This window comes from Epinephelus moara, chromosome 18 (assembly GCF_006386435.1).
Source record: "Epinephelus moara isolate mb chromosome 18, YSFRI_EMoa_1.0, whole genome shotgun sequence".
Classification (NCBI taxonomy): domain Eukaryota; kingdom Metazoa; phylum Chordata; class Actinopteri; order Perciformes; family Serranidae; genus Epinephelus; species Epinephelus moara.
Genome location: NC_065523.1, coordinates 9,665,538 through 9,685,482, shown reverse-complemented (window position 1 = coordinate 9,685,482; position 19,945 = coordinate 9,665,538). Strand labels below are relative to the sequence as shown.

At 40.8% G+C, this 19,945-nt stretch overlaps 1 protein-coding gene across 3 annotated transcripts; it reads right to left on the bottom strand.

Annotated features, from left to right (window-relative positions):
* Nucleotides 1-1,315: 1,315 nt before the first annotated feature.
* On the bottom strand, nucleotides 1,316-17,613 carry srrm2 (serine/arginine repetitive matrix 2). Of its 3 annotated transcripts, none has more exons than XM_050070150.1 (15): nucleotides 17,422-17,613; nucleotides 15,794-16,045; nucleotides 15,288-15,383; nucleotides 14,622-14,807; nucleotides 11,873-11,956; nucleotides 11,726-11,794; nucleotides 11,610-11,645; nucleotides 11,238-11,360; nucleotides 7,622-7,760; nucleotides 6,978-7,459; nucleotides 5,228-6,940; nucleotides 3,661-4,350; nucleotides 3,310-3,381; nucleotides 2,284-2,391; nucleotides 1,316-1,833 (listed from the first exon to the last, which is right to left on the bottom strand). In XM_050070150.1, the coding sequence occupies exons 2-15, from the start codon at nucleotides 16,039-16,041 to the stop codon at nucleotides 1,779-1,781; spliced, it is 4,101 nt and encodes a 1,366-aa protein (XP_049926107.1). In that variant the 5' UTR covers nucleotides 16,042-16,045; nucleotides 17,422-17,613; the 3' UTR covers nucleotides 1,316-1,778. The 3 variants fall into 3 exon arrangements, with proteins under 3 accessions (XP_049926107.1, XP_049926109.1, XP_049926108.1); XM_050070152.1 differs by having other exon boundaries at nucleotides 6,978-7,456; XM_050070151.1 differs by having other exon boundaries at nucleotides 11,726-11,791.
* Nucleotides 17,614-19,945: the final 2,332 nt, after the last annotated feature.

Sequence of the window (19,945 nt, the reverse complement as noted above, 5' to 3'; positions counted from 1 at the left end):
TCCAAACCACTGTCTAGTGATGGTCTAGGTCTTTGCACCAAAAGGTAAAAACATTCAGCTCAGTTCACTTACATCACTGCCACAAGACTGTTTGAACTTTAACCAGAAATGCTGACATATAGTGCTGAATTGGTATTATCTGAGATTTGTGTGAAATGAAACTACCAGTAAAGACACACCTAACACTGATGTCCTCATCCGAGTTTCACTATTGCAACAGCAGCCAACACCAGTGTCCGGTCACAGTTGACATGAGTAATCCTTCCGTCTATAGCTTGTTTCACCCTCACACGTAAAGCTTGGACAAGCTTTAAAAATTAAAAACACTAGTGGGTTTATCCATCAGAGGTTTAGGACTAGGTGAAATGCTGTATTAGAATCAGTCCCAAAGGTAACTGTAATATACCACTCCTTCTACAGCAAACCTCAGCAACAGGAGCAACCTCTTAAATGTGATTTTCACCTTAACCTCCCTCTTTTAGTCACTTGACAAGACCTTAAAAGAAAAACACACAAATGTCACATACATCTAATTTAAGCTTCAAATTGTTTACGCTGAGAAATATTAAAACCTTAGATTCCTTCTGTTATGACTGCAGCATTCCATTATAGAAAACATGGCAATACTCCCCTTTGTTTTGGAATTTAAAAAAAAATTTAAAAAAATTGGATTGAAGCTAAACTGGTTTAAACTACTTTGTAATGATGGACCTACCAGTGGGTCATACAAGGTTAATGACGTTAAAAGATAACAACATTCCACGTTTTTTTTATTGTCAATAAATTTCACGAAGACCAAGACTAACAGTGTGTAAATCTGTCTCTCAACCTACCAAAGATGTGAATCTTTAAAACCACCTGGCAAATGTTTCCTTTAAAAAAATAAAAGGCTCAGTAATTTCCAAGAATAGCTCATCTCTGTAGTTCATATCAAACAAACAATAGGAAAAGGTGCATCTGATGGGGACTAGTAGTAGTGGATTAATCAAAATTTGATGCTCTGGTGAGTTATTTGGGGCAGCAGGATGGTGTATGTGAAACTGAGTCAAAAAATAATAAGGGACATGTCACCCAGTGCAACAGTGTGGCTATTAATGTGTTATTAATAGTGTTTGGACAACAATGGAGCTCTACGGCACAGAGGAAGAAGATATATCAGGCTCTGGTACACACACAACACTTGAAAGTAGCATTAGATGCATTCTGTGCTGATTTAGGTCTTTTCATGAGATTTGAAGAAAAATATAAAACATCACAAAACCTACCGTTAAGTTTTAATGTCCCACAGTAACCAAAAAGACAAATTCTACACATATAAAATGTACAATTGCCTTTTATTAACCATTTTCAACAAAGAAATTAACCACATTTCGGTTTCTGCTCACATTAAATGGAAATCTGAGATCTGTTACATGATAGTAACCAAAATACAGACAGCTCATATCTACAGGTAGAACGCAACAAACAGTACAAGTACAGAGGAACATTGTTAGAGTTACATTTTACTTAACTGTGTTTGCGTGTGTGAATGTGTATGCTTCTTATTCAACTCATAAAAAGAAATGTACAAGCCAGCCTTGGGTCACTGCTGCTTAAAAAACAAACGCGTTGTTGATTACTGTGTGGCAGCCCAGAACCAAAACGAGTCCCCTGATGTTCACAGAGGAGTATCTATTGACCGCTGGCTGTAAGGTCTGTGTTACAGTCCAGTTCCGACCAGCCCGAGGTGACCAGAGAAACAACACAGAAGGAGAAGTGAAGCGCCTCAAGTTGATTGCTCATTTCCTTCGTCTGCTGCTTGACGAGCGGCTTGGTGACTGTCTGCTGTCACTCCTACCAGGAAGGAAAGAGTAAAATAATCACAATCTATAAAGCTGTCACTGGTGGTTTGGGATATTTTGTGCTGATAAATAAACTAAGTGTCACATAAATGTTACTTTTATAACACAATTCAATAACCAGAACAGATTCTATGTAAGATAGGGTGAACAAATATAAAAATACATTTATATGGAGGCATCTGTTGTTAAGGTAATGTAGGTAAAGGAAGCAGTTTCAAGCTTTGCATATTTAAGTGTTGTTTTATCTGGTGTCAAATCTATTTACCATGTAGAAGCACTACATTTACATGCACACAAGTAATTAAGATGATACAGCATTTTGATAAAGGCTTTTTGCTTTATATTCTTTGTATTGAAACATACAGTATGACAGGAATTGGAATTATATTTCTGTTGTAAAGCTGTTTACATGCTCTTTAATTGCCATGTAGTGGCTACAGACCTGCGGCTCGGCGAGGGCGGCGCTGCTCTCATATACCTTGGAGGAGAGTAACTGAGTGAGCGAGAATCTCTCAGTGAATCAGCCGGCACCCTGCGTGGCATGGCAGGGCTGTGAGGGAAAACACAACTGTCAGTCAAAGTCTCAAAGCCAGAACACATCTGTAGAACTCTAGTTTAGTTTTTGCATAAACATCTCCAGTAAAAGTTTGTATTCAAACAACTTGGGGAAGCAAAAAAAGAATGATGTTACAGACAATTTAGTTACTGAACAATCGGTACCCCACCCCCTTTAGAAGCATCCTTAAAAGGCAGAATGAAAAGCTAAACGCTGCTGACATCAGTGTCTTCCTCACAGTGTTGTTCTGTTTGAGCTGCTGAGTCATGGCCAATCAATACGACTCAACCCGATAATACAACAGTGGATTGTTATAAATGGCACAAGGCCTCCATATCAAAATGTAAAAATAACGACTCCACCTGCCAACAGTTTTGGGAGCTGCCTTACAAAGCCCAAGATCGGAGGCAAATTGGGGTTGGCTCAGCACTGGCTCTCAAGCGCTGTGTGAACTGTTCAAAAAACAAGTCAAGAGGCTCACCAAACCAATGCATTGCACACGCTCCCCAGATTATTTAGCAGCCTAAATATCTCAACCTGTAAGGGACTTAGTCGGTGAATTACAGCCAGAGTGCAAGACATGGGTTGAGGACAGAGATAAGCGGCAATGCAGCGCTTTCTAAGGTGTGTGTGTTTGAGACAGACAGACAGACAGACAGACAGACAGACAGACAGACAGAGAGAGAGACAGAGACAGAGACAGAGACAGAGAGAGAGAGAGAGAGGGGGGAAGAGAAGGTGGACAATTGCACGCAGTGTTTCTCCAAGTTATTAGCCTAAAAACTTACTTGGAATGCTGCTTTTTCAGTTTCTGACAGATATTTTCAAGTATGCACCCGGCCCCGCATCACATGACTTACAAGTAATACCAAACCTCATGAGTGACATCAAATTTTCAGTTCTTTTCCTTACCTCTTTTTTTTAGTTTCCTCTTCATTCTCTGATGAGGAGGACGATGAAGAGCTTTGAGGTTTGTCTGTCTTCCTATTAAAAACAGCAACAAGGGTAATTATTAATAACTACTAAGTCGTTTATGATTAATCAGTAAAACAAGTGTATCATTATTTTGTGATCATAAGGAATAAAAGCCTGGCTTTTTCAGTGTCTAATGTTCATCTATTGTAGTTTCATTGTGTCAGTCTATTCTCTACACACCACATCTATTGCACAAATTGTGATTTGTGATATTGGGCTATATAAATAAAACTGACTTGACATGACATTTATCTCACACAGTTCAACTTTCCCCCATTTCTTGCTTACCCCTTTTCTTGCTCCACTTCAGAGTCAGAGCTGTCTGAAGAGGATGATGAGGAAGAGGAAGAAGAGGAGGATGAGGATGAGGAAGAGGAGCTGGAGCTGCTGCTCCTGTTGGCTTTCTTGCTTTCACTCGCCTCCTTCCCGTTTACAGCGCTCTCTCTTCTGACTGTTTGGTCTGACGGTTGAGGGGCTGTCACTGGTGACTGCTTCCTGGTTGGACCTCGTGACGACTGTTTGGTTTCTGGTTGGCTGCCAGCCGGAGACCTTCTGGAGGGCACATCGGAGCGCCTGGAGTCGGACTGGGAGCCTCTCCTACCTGAGGTTGGGGCATGGGATGAGTCTCTGGAAGGGGCGTGTGAAGAAGAAGAACGACTTTTCTGCTCTCTATCTCTCTTCTCATCCTCTCGCTCTGTTCTCCTGTCTCTCTCTGTTAATGCTTTTGTGTCTTTCCTCTCTCGCTGTGGTGACGGTGAGGACGAAGATGAAGAGGAGGAGCTGGAGGAGGATGACGAGGAGGAGGAGGACCTGTGGGGCTGGGGAACATCTTTTGGGGGCAGACGCTCCTTCACCCTTTCTCTCTCTTGTTCTGCCTCCCTCTGCCTGATCCTCTCCTGTTCCCTTTCTCTCGCTCTTTCTCGGGAGAGGGAGCGACTGCTCCTCCTTCGCCGCTGTGGAGAGGGAGAACGACGGGACCTAGAAAAGGAAAATATAAAACACAGTACATTTAGACTGAGCATGTCATACTCCGCTCTCTCCCGCATTTCCTGTCTACATCTTCACTGTCAAAACTGTCCAATAAAGACAAAATGCCACCAAAAAAAACAAACAGATTACCTGCCTTATGACATCAGAGTAACTGATTATGTTTCTGTGATATCACATAATTAATCTGTTATCTACAATCTTCTAAAAAAATTAATACTCAAAATTCCATGCTCCTAAAATCTTAAAAATTCTGACGGTTATTTTACATCTTCATTTGGTATATTCAAAAACCAAAAAGTAAACAAAAACAGAATCCAATAAGTTTCATTTAAGAGCCCTATTTACACTATTACTGGAATACCAATTGTTGCTCAATCTGTAATGATCTGTTCGCACTTAACTTTTGTTTTAAATAAAAAAGAAGTCATGTATTTATTCATTATAATTTTGCAGCACACACACACACACACACACACACACACACACACACACACACACACACACACACTCATCTGTTCTTAACTGTCTTGTTTGTTGGTGTGTTCTTTTTTATCTATTTACTGTCATACTCTACATTTCATCATTATTTTTCTGAAATGAAGCTACATTAAAAGGTCAAGACGTGCGTGAAATAAACTTTACTTTTTTCTGTGTATTTAAGGTCTGAACATTTGAACAGTTCCCATTCCTATGAGGTATTTAGGGCAGCCATCTTGTTACCATGATTTTGTGAATCACTCACTGGTTATTCTGAGCAGAGCAAAAGCTAAATACAGATTAAAAGGTGATTGTAATCTGCACGTTAAACCAATTTATCCCTAATCAGGTAAGGCAAACTTTAACGTACATAAAGGTTTCATCTTACCTGCTGGGGGGACTTCGCCTCCTGGGACTTCTAGACCGGGACCTGCTGCGCCTTCTTGAGCTTCTGGACCTGCTCCTCCTGGCAACCCGTTCTCTGTCCTTGTCTCTCTCCCTCTCCCTCTCTTTTTCTCTTTCTCTCTCCCTCTCTCTGTCCCTTTGTCTCTCTCTCTCCCGGTCTGACCAGGCCGGAGGAGGAGAAGCTCTCCTGGATCGAGGTGGGGGTTCCTGATACTGCCTAGGTGGAGTGCGACGTGCTGGGGAGGTTGTGGAGCTTTTCTGGGGAGGAGAGCGTGACCTCCTGGCTAAGGGGCTGGACCTCGCTGGCCTCCTGGTTGTGTCCCTCTCCCTACCTCTCTCCCTCTCCCCGACTTTTGCCTCCATTCTTGTTTTCTCTGCCTTGGCCTCAGAGGGGGAGTACCTGTTGCTGCCTCTGCTGGTGTCTGCTCTGTTGGATGGGGAAGGAGGTGGAGTGGGGCTGTCCATTTGTGTGGGGCTATATCGCTCATGACCTTTTTTTCGCGATGGGTAAGTCTCTGCAGGGGCTCTGTGGGGAGCGCTTACCCTCTCACGTTTGTCTCCGCCACCTTCTCTCTCCTTCTGGGCTCGTTGGAGCCTGTCGCCCTCAGAGGAGGAGACAGGGCTTTCCATTCTACCATTAGCTAAATACCTTTGAACTGCAGCTCCAATGGCTGATGGTGCACTTTTTGAGGGGCTACTTTTTTCCTTCCCTGCAGACCTGGCCTTTTTCGCCTTGCCCTCATCTTCAGAGGATGAGGACGAAGAGGAAGAGGAAGGTGAAGAGGAGGATGAGGAGCTATCGCTGTCACTATCACTGCTGCTACTGCTGCTGCTACCACTGCTACTACTACTGCTGCTCCCTTGTCTTTTTTTATCAGTCTGTTTCTCCTTGTCATCTTGTTTCTCCTTCCTCAGAGGGCTTCTAGTCTTTTCTTGGCTCTCATTCATCTCTGGTCTTTCACCCCTGCCTTTGTCTGCAGGTCTCGACCCATCTCGCCTGCCCTCTGCATTCGATCGGACAGCCTCATCTCTCTTTCCGAAGCCATCTTGAGCACGCTCTCTGTCTAGTTCCCTCTGACGGTTCAGATGCCTGTCCCTCTCATTAACACTCTCCCTGTCTTTCTCTCTTCTCCTCTCATCCTCCCTTTCTCTTTGACGCCCATTGGTGACAGGTGAGTGAGAGGCTGGTGACAGAGAAGTGCGGGATGAGTGTCCTCCATCCCTTCTCCTGTCATTTTTCTGTTGGACAGGAGACGCCTCTCTCTCCTGTCTCTTACCAGTGTCTCTCCTGTTGTCTTTATCATTTGGCGCCCTCGAGTGCAGATCTCTGTCAGTCCTGCGCTCCCTCTCTCCACTCCTCTCCCTCCTAGCCCTGTCCTTTTCAGGGGGAGGTGAGGGGGATGAAGAGTCATGTCTTATCTTTTTGTCCTGTTTATTCCTGTCCTTTTCCCGCTCAGTGTCTCTGCTTCTTCCCCTCCTTGTCTCTTGTTTGGATTGAGGTGGAGGAGAAGGACAACTGGATGAGGACGAGTCATGTCTGGTCCTCTGAGGAACGCTCTCCTTTCCTTTGTCCCTCTTTTCTCTGCTTCTTGAACGTCTCCCTTTTTCCATATCTCTGCTTTTTGAAAGGCTGCCTTTCTCCACATCTCTGCTTCTTGAACGCCTCCCTTTCTCCACATCTTTGCTTCTTGAACGCCTCCCTTTCTCCACATCCATCTTTGCTTCTTGAACGCCTCCCTTTCTCCACATCTTTGCTTCTTGAACGCCTCCCTTTCTCCATGTCTCTGCTTCTGGAACGCCTCCCTTTGTCCCTCTCATTTTCTCTACTCCTTGAACGCCTCCCTCTCTCGTTGTCTCTGCTCCTTGAACGCCTCCCTCTCTCGTTGTCTCTGCTCCTCGATCGCTGTCCTTTTTCCATCTCTCTGCTTCTGGGGCTCCTTCCTCTCCCCCTCTCTTTTTCTATGCTCCTGGAACGCCTCCTTTTCTCCATCTCTCTGCTTCTTGAACGCCTTCCTTTCTCCCTCATGTTTTCTATGCTTGGGGAACGTCTCCTTTTCTCCACCTCTCTGCTCCTGGAACGCCTCCTTTTCTCCCTCTCCCTGCTTTTTTCTGTCTGTGGTGGTGGAGAAGGGGATGAAGAGTCATGTCTCCTTTTGGAGGAGGTCTTCTCCACCTCACTTGGCCGTTGCTTCTCTCTCTCAAGATTGGGCTTCTTCTAGATGAAGGAAAGATTTGTTGGTGTCATTTAACACACAATTTTAATGTTCACAGAGAGAGCCAAAGATACATGCCAAAATGAATCAGTTTAAATTTAGTTTGGGACACTAAAAGCAAAATGTTTAGAATGTTTAGTCTAATGCAGCAGCCTCAGCCTTACCCCTTCACTTCTCTGATGATGTGGGCTGTGCTCCTCGTAGTCTCGTGTCCTCCTGTCTGGCGATCTCCCCTTTCTACCTTCATCAGATTTTCTTGCAGTTTGGTCCTGTTTACGTGATCTCAGCGGAACTGGGGACTGGCTGTTAATATCAGAGAAAAAAAAATGCATTTTAGAGGTTGACTCTTTAAAGGCTGATATTATAACGAGAGTCTAGGGCATAAAAAGCTGATAACTTATTAATCAGCTGATATCTTTTGTTATATTGTTTGAGCTATTATTTTCCCTAATGTCAATCTGAGATCCTCAGGTACTAAATGACTTTACTTTAACCATGTCTATGGAGACTCAATGCCAAATGATGATCAGAGATGGTAAGCATTTCTTACTTACTTATTGTATTTGAAATATTTTCAATTACTTTTCAGTATTTTGTTACTTGTATTTGACACGGCTGGGGAAAAAAAATTCAAATGTAATTTTTAACAAGATACTTTGTGGAGTAAGTTTGTATTTTCAAAATACTCAAATACTTTTAAATGATTCATAAAACATAAAAACACGACTAGGTCAAAACCTAGTATAGCTGGATTATGTTTGAAACATTAGAGGGCTTTTAATACAAAGAGCTTTTGATTTGAAAAGGACAGAGTGGAGATATTGTGTTGACCACAGGTCTAACTGCATCACTCAAACTCGTGCTAACTGGGTTACAATGGTGTAACGTAATCACTCAGTCAGTCAGTCTCAGTGACAGACTTTTGTGTTTATATTCTGGTCCTGCTGTTGCAGTCCAGCCAAAAAAATATAATGTAAATACATGTTAAAATGAAGAGATATACACTTAGATACAGTCACCCAGCAGAAGGAACCTGCTTTCTCTGGAGCTGTATCCACTGATAAAGCTCCCTTTTGCTTAATTCAAAACAACCCTAGGGATGGGTACCAAAACCTGGTACTAAATTAGTCCCGGGGCTAAATTGACAAAGACTGTAGTATTGATAAGCTCTGATGGTATTGGTTCTTTTATAGGTACTTTTAACATTTTGGTTTAATTCATTATCATCCTGCAGCCTCTCATCTGTGCTCTGTGCTGAGGCTGTACTCCTCCACATACACACACATCCACACCTACACGACATGGTAACTGGTGAATAGCTGAGCAACCGCGGTGGAAACACAAAAGAAAATAACTCAAAAATTACGAGAATTGACAGCAGCTAACACTTGCTACTGTAAGTGGAACTAAACCTTAGCGAGTAAGAAGCCAATAATTTATATACGTGTTTAGCATGCATGAACATGTAAACATGTAGACAGTGATATTCAATATGCTCCGTCCACAGTCTCTCATCCACCGACACTAACGTTATGTTTTACACAAGGACAGTAAAACAGTTTTCCTTCTTTCTGACGTCAAGTTACTTCATTAATCAACTCAGGTTCATACAAGTTCATCCACATGGACCGTGCGTCACTGCTCTCAATCGTCGGACAAAAAGTAGCCAAATAAAAAAATCAGAGTCTATCAAGAAAACAATCAGCGGTGAAATTTGTTTCAAGACACTTCAGGTAAACGAATAATCCTTCAAAAAAGTTTGATTTAAGAGCACATACCTCCTTCTAAGTGTTCGTTTATGTGCTCCGCCACCGCAAATCATCACCACATGATTCCCGAGCACGGCACTGCTGCTGCTCACCGCTCCCTCAGGGGATGGGTCAAATGCAGAGAACAAATTTCACACACTCAGGTGTGTGACAATCAGTGGGACTTTAACTTTAAATCACCGTAGGCCTCGCTGCTGCTCTGATGGTCCTGCAGCTCACTCACTCACCTCAGTTTATTTGGATCGAGCAACTGGATGATTAATTCTTGTGTAGTAATGATTATGCCTACTGATTAAAAGCACGCGTCATTTTCAATTTTTTTATTAACAGAAATTAGGCTGATGTTATAGGCTATATAAATAAATAGGCTATATATCATGAATTACTAGAAAACAAATACATTCTATGTCAAATCAAGATGTTCAGCAGCAGTGAGCACCCCCATGTAGTCAGAATGGTATGGTCTTGTTTCATAACCACATTTTGCGACGATTCGACGGCAAGGCTGGCAGTCGAAACAGACTTCTCCGAATCGAATCACCGAATCATTGACTATTCGGGGTCACCCCTATTATTTTGAATCATGACTTTGATCTGAATTTATTCTTTTAAAATTAATATATTTTCTAAAGGGCAATTATTTAGAAATGGAAAAGAACTGATAATGGTACCAATAAAGTACCGAATTGGTAAGAGTATCGATAACAGTAGTAATATCAATAAAATCTTAATGATACCCATGCCTACACAATCCTCCTCTCCCCTCTGTTCCAGTCAGTGAGTTATGTCCCTGCATGACTGGTTGAGGTTGCGCAGCGCCCTCAGCCACTATCTGAGCAAAGTTAAGGCCCCTGTGACTTTACATACAAAAATGTATACGTCCGTTTCAAATGATGTTACCATCACTACCCACATACTTCCATGCGTCCTTTACGTTATGTTATGTTAACCAATATATCCACCAGGGGGCAGCCCAGAGTCAAAAGTTTATGACAACAACAAACTCAAAAACAAACATAGCGACTGTGGAGGAGATATTGATAATGTACCTCTTGCATAAAAGACAAAAACAGAGGCAGCGTTGTAGGAGGTGGTGGTCAGTGAGGCCGTTAAATACATTGCAACTGGAGGACAGAGAATTCTTTTTTTCCCCCTTCCAATCTCCTCCCAGCTGTTCTGTAGCATGTGTTTATCCCGGTGTCCAGGAGAAGTAACATCAAAGATGTTTATAGTTTCTAACTAACTCGCACAACCTTTCCTCAAAAAGTTCCGCCACTGTTATTTCTTCTTCGTGTCTCACTAGAGCTACGTATCGGGTAGTGACAGCAACACTGCCCCCACGGTTTCCGGTGGTACTGCTCCGTTTGGCCTGTATCCGTAAGCTTTATGGAAACGTGTAGACATATGGACGAAATGAACGCGGAGCACGGACAAAAGGCGCCGTCCGTATCCGGATCCATATTTAACATTGAGCATAAATGGGTCTTTAGCTGACAAAAAAAAAAGCACAACACCTCCTACTGGCCAAACTTATTAATCGGTTAAACCGCATTGCATATGATAAGACATCCCTTCTATATAAGGGTTCTGTATTTTCAAACAAACTGGTTTGTACCAAGTGTTGCCCAAAAATGTCGAAAGGCAAAATGACACTGAATCACAGAAATGGGGGCTAACAACCACTACTAGCTTAATGTCAGTTGGTCTAGATGTTCTGGAGTATGAACAATAAGTGAGTGCACTGCTCTGCAGTTACAAGTGTGATTAACTTCTCTGGTCTTTTGAAATGAAACAGGCTATGAATCTTCTTCTATTTTCTTTACCAATAAAGAGTATTAACATAACACAAAGAAACCTTATCAAAGATAGTTATCCAGTTCTTAAATCAAAAATGTACTTGAAGCTAAAAATACTGCAGGTACAGATTCATTTACCTTTAAGCCAGGACACAAAGGAATTTTAATAAAAGAAATATTTTTGATTAAATAATCATCATCATATCATCTCATACCTGTGACCAGAGCTGGAAGAGACACTTCTGCGTCTCACTGCCTTTGCTTTTGGAGGACTCGGGCTTTCACTCTTCTTTCCTTTCTTCTTGGACAACTTCTGTTTCTCATCAGAGGAACTTTGACTGGGTGAGGGTCAGAAGGGACATGATTTACACACAATCACATGTACTTAGTAACCCTCAACTAGTGAAAATGATCTCCAATTTTTATAAAACGTTTATAGAAGCAGTTTTGTAGCCACAGTTGTCAGCCCAAGAACTAAACCTCAATCTCTTTGCAGTTAGAATTTTATTGTATGAAATGTTCAAGGACAAGAACAAAGAAACACTGCCCTGCTGACTGCTTATGAGACAAGACAGATAAACACCTACCTGTCTTCTTCTTCTTCTTCATCTTCTGATGCCTCACTGAAACACAAATTTCCAGTCAATAATCACAGTCTATGTGAAATATTTCAATGTAACATTAGAAGCCAGATGTGGAATACCGTTTCTTTTTCTTCTTTTTGGATTTCTTCTTCTCTCGTCGAGGAGATGGGGAGGGACTCTCTGAGCTGCTGACAGGAGCAAAAAACTGTCAGACCTTTAATTTATTGTCAGGAACTTTACTGCTCTTATTAAGTTAATTTTCTCACCTGTCTCTGTTCTTGTTCTTCTTTTTCTTCTTCCGACTGCGCTTCTTAGGAGGAGAATCTGACTCATCCGAATCCTCCACCAACCTGAGAATACAAAGGCAACAGAACTTGAGTCAAGGACAGAAATAATGGTGGGTGATGAGTGAACATATTACACTGTAGTATGTTTTTTCCCCTTGTTCAAGGGTTTTTTTGTATGTGAAGGAGGAGGGGGGGGGGGGNGGGGGGGGGGGGGGGGGGGGGGGGCTTATATGAAGTGTAGGTTGAAAAAGACAGAGGGAGTCATATGCTGCTGGCATATCAGGAGAACTGATACTGGAGGTACTGGGGATGCAATTCTTTTAGACCTGACAGAGCAGCATACACACCTACAAGTGTCCTAGGCTGTCAATACATGCCAAGATAAGTAGGAAAACATCTACCAGCACAGGAAAAACAACAGCAACAAGTGTAAGATGGCGACATGTGCAGCTGCAATGACAGCTCCGCCTCAACTCCACTATGAAGAGATAAACAGTAAGAGTCGTGTATAGAAGTACTGTGCAATCAAGGTGGATGATCAGGGAGACATAATAAATTTTCAGAAAACCAGGATACAATCAGTGCCATCAAACTTTTCTGACAAAAGGAGGGAACACTTCCAGATTTATAAAAAAATAACCTTCACGGTGAGTGAGTTTCAAATGGTTTTAGTGCATGGAATTTATCTCGGTTTTTGTTTGTTGTCAACTGTGTTATCAAACTGGGTATCAAGTATGTGGAATATAACTGGTACTGGTACTGACGACTAAATTTCTGGTATTGTGACACGCCTTCTATGCTAAAGATTGCAAAATCTCGAGGCAAATTTGTGATCTGTTGAACAAAATTGCTTGACAAGTAAGCGACCACAGTGGTGGTGTTTTAGCCATTGCTATGGTTTTGTGATTTACAAAGATTCCAACAAGTATCACAATGTCTTAAAAAGCGACAATTATCCAATGCAGTGTATCACAGCATTTAAAGCTACCGCTTTGTTCCAATGCCTGTCAGTAGAACGGCCCTTAAAATAACATAAAATATAATCACAGACAACCTGGTGAGTACAAGATTGATTGCCTTTTAAAAGTTCCTCCAGTGAAATTTTAGAATATTGACAATTTTGTCCAATGGGCAACCCATTGACTATGTTAGCTCTCTAGCCAAAGGAGGCCTTCTGGTACAATATTTTATAGTTCCCTAGCAGACAATCCAAAGGCCTTTAACAGTTGAACCATGTTTCTTTTTTTTTTTTTAGATTTTTTGGGGGGGGATTTCTTGCCTTTAATGGACAGGACAGTTGAGTGTGAATGGGGGAGAGAGGGGATGACATGCAGCAAAGGGCCACAGGCTGGACTCGAACCTGGGCCATTGCCGCAACAGCCTTGTACATGGGGCGCCTGCTCTATCCACTAAGCCACTGACGCCCCAGTTGCACCATGTTTCAAGTGCATATGTCCAGGTTTTCCAGGATGTGACAGTGTTGTGATCTTATTGAACTTTTGTCCTGTATTTTTATTGCATGATTGAATGACACCTCTCGGGGGTTAATCACTGATGAAGTCTAAATGTTTACAGATTAACTTTTATAGCTCTGCTTATCTTTTTAGCATGTTTGTCAAATTTCAAGTCAGGGTCCAATGTTAGATGTTAGATATTTGGCCTCAGAAACTTGACTGACTGTTGATCCTCACATCTTGTCCAGTTGATGCTGGCCTTGTTCTTGTTCTTGAGGAATATGGACATCTGTTCTTTTTTTTTTTTACATTAAGTGTCAAACACAAGTTTTGACACTTAGTTGTTAGGAATCTCTGAAAGCGGTTTTGAAATCTCTGAAAGCTGACAAAACACTGAGCCAAGAATGCTGCATATATTTTTATGGGCTGAGTCTGACTGCAACTTTGCTGTCACTAAAGCCTGATTTATGGTCCTGCGTTAAATCAACGATGTGCCTACGTCGTAGGGTATGTTGCTACGCAGGAGGCTCGCCATAGCCCCCGGCGTAGCCTGACATGCACCTCCCAAAAAATGTAACTACACGTCGAGGCAACGCAGACCCAGCACAGACTGAGAGGGCTGTGATTGGTTTGCTTGGTAGCAACGCATTTCCGGTTTCGTATTTCCAGATTGCGCCATCCCTGCCATCTTTAAACATCTTCTGTTGCCATGTAGATGTTGCAGTATTAACATACTTTCTTCGACATCCAACAACTCTTGCAGTATTAACATACTTTCTTCGACATCCAACAACTCCAACTCTAGCAAGATTCTCTCTCTCTCAGTCGCCATTGTTCACTGTGACCGGAAAAGCCGGAAGCTAAACAAAGAATCAACTAGAGACGACGATAACCATTCAGGAAAGGAACGCAGCCCCCTACCGCTCTGGCGGTGAATTTCACCGCGACGAAATGGAGTGACGGAGAAGTTCAAAGGGTTCACGACAGCGTCACGGCAACGACATAGGTACGTCGTTGATTTAACGCAGGACCATAAATCAGGCTTAACACTTCTCTGACTATGTGTTCACCCTGCTGTTGCCCGCATCTCTAGCTGTGTGCAAAGCTCTTTTTAAATGTATACTTAATGCTCACTTTAAAAACCTTTTTACTGAGGCTGGAGAATGCTGACAATTATTTTTAGCCACACTGTCCAGCTCTGTTACTTTGCGAAATTAAAATGAAAAAGAGCCATTAATTTGATATGCACTGTGGGTGTGTTTTGTTCTACTCACGTATATTTCTGCTGCTGCAGCCTCTCTCTCTCCAGGCGTTCCTGCTCTTTCTTCTCCTTCTCCTTTTCCTTACGGTCGGCATGGAAGGATGATCCATCCACATAGTCACTGGCAATGCCAAAAGCAGCACGAAGACGGTCATTCTTCTGCTGGTTGGCTGCAGCCAGAGCATGAGTCTCCGTCACCCTAAGAAATAACAAATCAAACAGCTTTGTATTACTGACACTGCAATATGAACTAATGAAATACTCTGGGTACTTCACAGCACAGCTTTTGATATTGTTTGTGCTGCTGTTTCAGCCTCCAGAGTTTGATAATGACATTTCAGGGCTTTTAGAATTGAGGTTTTCTGAAATCAAAAAACATTCAAGCACTTATTCAAACAGGCTGGGACAGTACATTATAAGGGAACAGTGCAAAACAAAATGGTGATATTTGGCATTATTTTCTTATTTTAACAGTATGTGGGTTCAACATTTGTATATTAAAATATCTTAATATTTACAACCTGTAGTCTTTATTTGTGCGAAAGACTACTAACAACGCATTATGGTGCAGCCACAATAATCTATCACCCATCACAATAGCTTTTATTGCATCACAACAAGTGGTCTTTTCTTTTTCTTTTGTCTTTCTTCTAGTTGCCTGTTTTTGTGTTGTACTTACGTTGGTCTCTCAGTGGTGGCAGCAGCCGGCTCCTGCTTCTCCTGTAGCATCATACGGAAACTGTTCACCTTCTCCTCGATTTCCTCAGCTGAATACCTGACCACCCAGACAGAGAAAAGTATCTAACACTGTACAGATAAAAGCAAAAAAACTTGCAGCTTTCCTTATTTTTCTCCTATTGTAGCAAGCTTCTGTCTACTGTATGTCCTTGTTATAAAAACAGAATACAACAATTCCATGTTACAGTACAAGTACATCATTTAACAAATTCAAATGTTACAACAAACAAAGCAATTTGAGGACATCACTTTTGGCTCTGGTTCTTGTGGTTATGTAACTCATATTGAAAACAGCTGATCATAGTGGGGACAGATTTAGCATATTATAAACCTGCTTACAGCCTGGAAGTGGTTCATTTATTTCAAGGTTAATTATAACTCTATTCGTGTCAGCAAAACCCCTTTGTAGTCCAAGAGCCTCATGTTAGAATACAACTGTTGTCTTACCCTTGTTCTTCCATCATGTCCTGCAGTTCGGCACACTTGACCTCCAGCTGCCTCTTTCGTTGGTGCTCCAGGATGTCAGCATTGGGTTGCCTGTTGAGCTGACTCTCCAGCCTCTCCCTGTCCTTCTCATCCCGCTCGCCGCCGCGCTCATCCCGCGGCCGCTTGACCCGCAGGCTTGACAGGTTGCGTTGAACATAGCCATTGGTGCCGCTGCCCCGCGGAGTTGTCAGGCCAATCCCATTGTACATGGCTCTACCAAAAAAAAAAGAAAAAAAGAACAGAAATACAGAAATAGATAAGATTACGTGAGCCTTTTAAGGTCTCCAAAGGGGAAACTCAGGAATTGCAGCAGCACAAAGACAGAAATAAGAGCTGAGAAGAAGAAAAGTAAAATATAAGAGCAAATATGGAAAGAGGTATAACCCTAAGCCTAACAGAGAAGTACATTTAAAAAAAAAAAAAAAAAAAAGATATGGAATTCAAGACAAAGTTAAGAGGTACAGTAAGTGACAAGTTGCAAGGTATTATGACACAATATGATTAATGGTAGCGAGTCTAATTTTATGTGAACAGTGTGCACCAGAATATTGAATACTTTTAATAAGATACTTAGTGTTGTCTGTAATACGGCATACAATGTGGTAAGACAATATAACATATTAAGACGGAATAGTATAATACGGTTAAGTAATATCAGGTATAGAATATAGTAAAACATGCAGTGTAGTTGTAGTAATAATAACAATGTAATAATAATAATAGGCAACATGGTTTAGGCATCATCGTTACTTAGTCTTGAAAACAAATACTAGAAATACAAGATAATAAAATGCAGTAAACAGAGGATTAATCCGTGCCTATCTCCTGTGAGTAACGATTCACTTTGACCCAGTATTTGACACCTTTGTCTTTCTGTTATACTGACAGTGGCTATGAAGAGATCCATAGTAGGGCATGTCTCTATGGCCAGCATTTGGTCATATTTTTCTCACTTGCATCCATAAAGATATCCAGTTTATAAATACTGAGAAACTTGGTGTATTAAGATGGCTGACAAATGTACCAGAAGTGATTCAAGATCATTGCCAAGGCTGTATTTTCAGTCCTACATTTAATTAAAGTGGCTGACAAAATTGGAGAAAGAATAACATAGTTATAGAGTTTAATGAAACCACAGACACACAAACTAAAATGCAGGCGGCGGCATTTTGTAAGAGTGGCACAGGTTTCTTCCAAGATATCATAACTGATGAAACGCTTGTGAAACAAAGAGTAGACGTATGTATCGCTTGGTATGTTTAATTAAGCACCCCTATTCATATTTAGAGTGTTTATTCACGGTGAAAGTTAATTTTTATCGCGCATTAGCACGTGCGCCAGAACAGGCCTGTTGCTACGTCTGAATGTAAAATGGCATATTTATGATGAATCGAAGCTAAGCCAAACCATCAAATACTACATTAGGACTCACTGGTTGAGGCTAACATGGCTAAAAAATACTGCTTTATCATTTAATTTAACAAACAACGTAGTGAATTTAATGCTACACATTTCTACAGGCCCAACCACACTTGTGCGTAGCGAACAATTCCTATCTAAGCTAGCATGCTAACGTATTTGTTACGTACCAGTGTTTTCTCCGGGAGCGGAGAGAAAACGGCGTCGGGAGAAATTGGCGATAATTAATATCCTGTTGATTGAGATAATAAAACAACACTTATAACGAGAGATTTTCGAACTGTGGAAAAATAAAGAAATCTGGCTAGTTAGCTATCGGTTAGCTGGTCTGATCTCCAAATAGAGGAGGAACGAAATGAAAACCAAGTGACGTCATACGCAAGGGACGCATATTTAAACTGCGGTGCGTTTAGGTGTTGGGGTAAAATTGTTCACTTGGCTTAATATATATTTATAATAGGTTTGGAATTTTGAATGGGGAAAATGTATAGACGATATTTATTTATATTCAATAATAAAAACACGATGTATTGGGTTTGAGTATCTGAGTTTGTGTAAGTATCAAAAAGCTCCAATTACAGGTTAGAAAAGAATGTGAATGTGACCGTGCTAAGATTATAAGGAGGGAAACTGTTGTGCAGCAGTTGCAATGTAACGTGGGGAGAAAAGCAAATATACAGAGTGCAATTAAAACAAATAGAACCAATATCAATTATCAGTAAGGTGCAAAACGAGGGTGCCTGAACTAAATGTGCACTATACTAGAAATGTAAAAAGGTAAATAGAGAATGTCACAGATACAACTTGTTAATTGGTGTGTTACAAGGCTAGATTATCAACCGGACAAAGTGGACAACTTCTGCAAGCAGTTAGCCAGTTTGAAAACAGTCAATGTCCTGAGTGCCCTTTTAGTTCACTGTGTGCCAATTACTTTGCTACTGTTTAATTGTCGTTTTTTTTCTTTAATCTTAGGGTCATGTCTTGCAGAGAAGTCTGTGTCATAAGTTTTAATAGGCTACTTAAAATATTTCAGTTTACATTATGATCATAATCTCAAACAAATTTGTTTTTAACTAAACTAATTAACCATCTTACTTAAATCTTGGGACAGGATAGTGATCCAGTGTTTAAATATGGGTTGATTTTGAGGAATTTGAGCAAAAATATCTTGTGAAATGTGTCAGGGGCTTTACTGCTACTCCTATAGCAATAAAGCTACAGGAGGAGTAGGAGTTACAGTAAAGCCTCCTGCCTTGGTGTTACATAGTGTGGAAAAATATTTCTTTCACCTAAAAAGTAATTTAGGGGAAATTAAAAGGAAAATGCATTTTGTGTTTCTTGAGATGATGTATCTCTAATTCAAATACCGAACATGTTCATACCTTAAACAAAGTCCAGCATTTGAAAACTTAAGAAGTGAATGAAGTGAAAACCTTGCTGAAGCTCAGGTTTAAGTTATATGTGTGTGTGTGTGTGTGTACAGGTTAAACTCACTTGGGCATTTGGATTTGAAGATAATCATAGCCTAGGAGACTGTTGACTTCTCCCAGTGGTCTCAGGTAATTTAATACATTTTGTAATTATTGTCAAAGTGCCATCAAATTACAAACATTTGTTAGGTCACTTAAAGTTGGTAAGATGAAGGAGCCTGTGATTTAAATAAACACTTGGTGAAGCATCAGCAGCTGCAGGCTTGTTTCTCGAGTTTACCTTGTGTTGATAAAGATTGCTCCTCTGTGGCAAAGGAGAGAACTGCAATGACATCTTGAAAAATGAAAAGGAAGGTTCAAGGTCTATCTATACCTGTTGTTCAGCAGATCAGACTGAACAAATAGTCCAGGGTGATTTGTGAGAAATTGTTGAGAATATGACTTTAAAAACTGCTCATCTATCTTTATTTTATTTATTTTGATAAATTTAAAGACATTTACAACTTAAATTGGTGCAGAAAAATCACCAGAATGCCGGAAATTAAGTGTTTGATGCTCAAAATTTCCTGGGGGAGAACACCCCAAACTCTTGCTTCATATGTACCACCCCCAGTGTTAAAATAAATCCTACGGCTTTGCTATAGCTTGTGCCTGAGGTCCATCACACCCAAAACCTCACGCCACAAAAATAGTTTTTACCCATCTGCAGCTGGTCTCATCAACAAGGCCTTTAGCATTACACGTTACATTGATGTCTCCATCTGTCTTTATGCGTCACATTGATCCATATCTCTTGGACTATTATTTCCGTACACTGCGCACCTTATTTTTATAATTCATACTGTGAACTTTTGCACAGTCCTTGGACAATATTTTGCACATTCTACACATTAACTACCGCTTCTAAAATCTGCACGACTCTTTCATTTTTATTAAACCTTTGAACCCTAAACAAACTAGCAACTTAGCAAAAAATGTCCCGCAAATGCAAAAAAAATTAATTAATAAATAAAAATAGATTTATAAAAAAATGTAAAAACCAAAACTTAAGAAAAAAGCTAGGGAAACACTACATTTATAATAATAATAATTATTATTATTACATTTTAGAATTATTATTCTAGTTTTATATTTTTATTTTTATATTTTATTTTATTTTAATCAATCAATCAATCAATTTTATTTATAAAGCCCAATATCACAAATCACAATTTGCCTCACAGGGCTTTACAGCATACAACATCCCTCTGTCCTTATGACCCTC

Bases quoted from the DNA above. Each gene is read 5' to 3' on its own strand.
- srrm2 (XM_050070150.1), bottom strand. From the start codon at position 16,041: ATGTACAATGGGATTGGCCTGACAACTCCGCGGGGCAGCGGCACCAAT. The intron at 11,646-11,725 runs GTATTCCACATC...TTTGTGTTTCAG, and splicing joins AAAAAGAAGAAAAAGAAACG to TGAGGCATCAGAAGATGAAG. The intron at 3,382-3,660 runs GTAAGCAAGAAA...TGTTTTTAATAG, and splicing joins GAAGTGGAGCAAGAAAAGGG to GAAGACAGACAAACCTCAAA.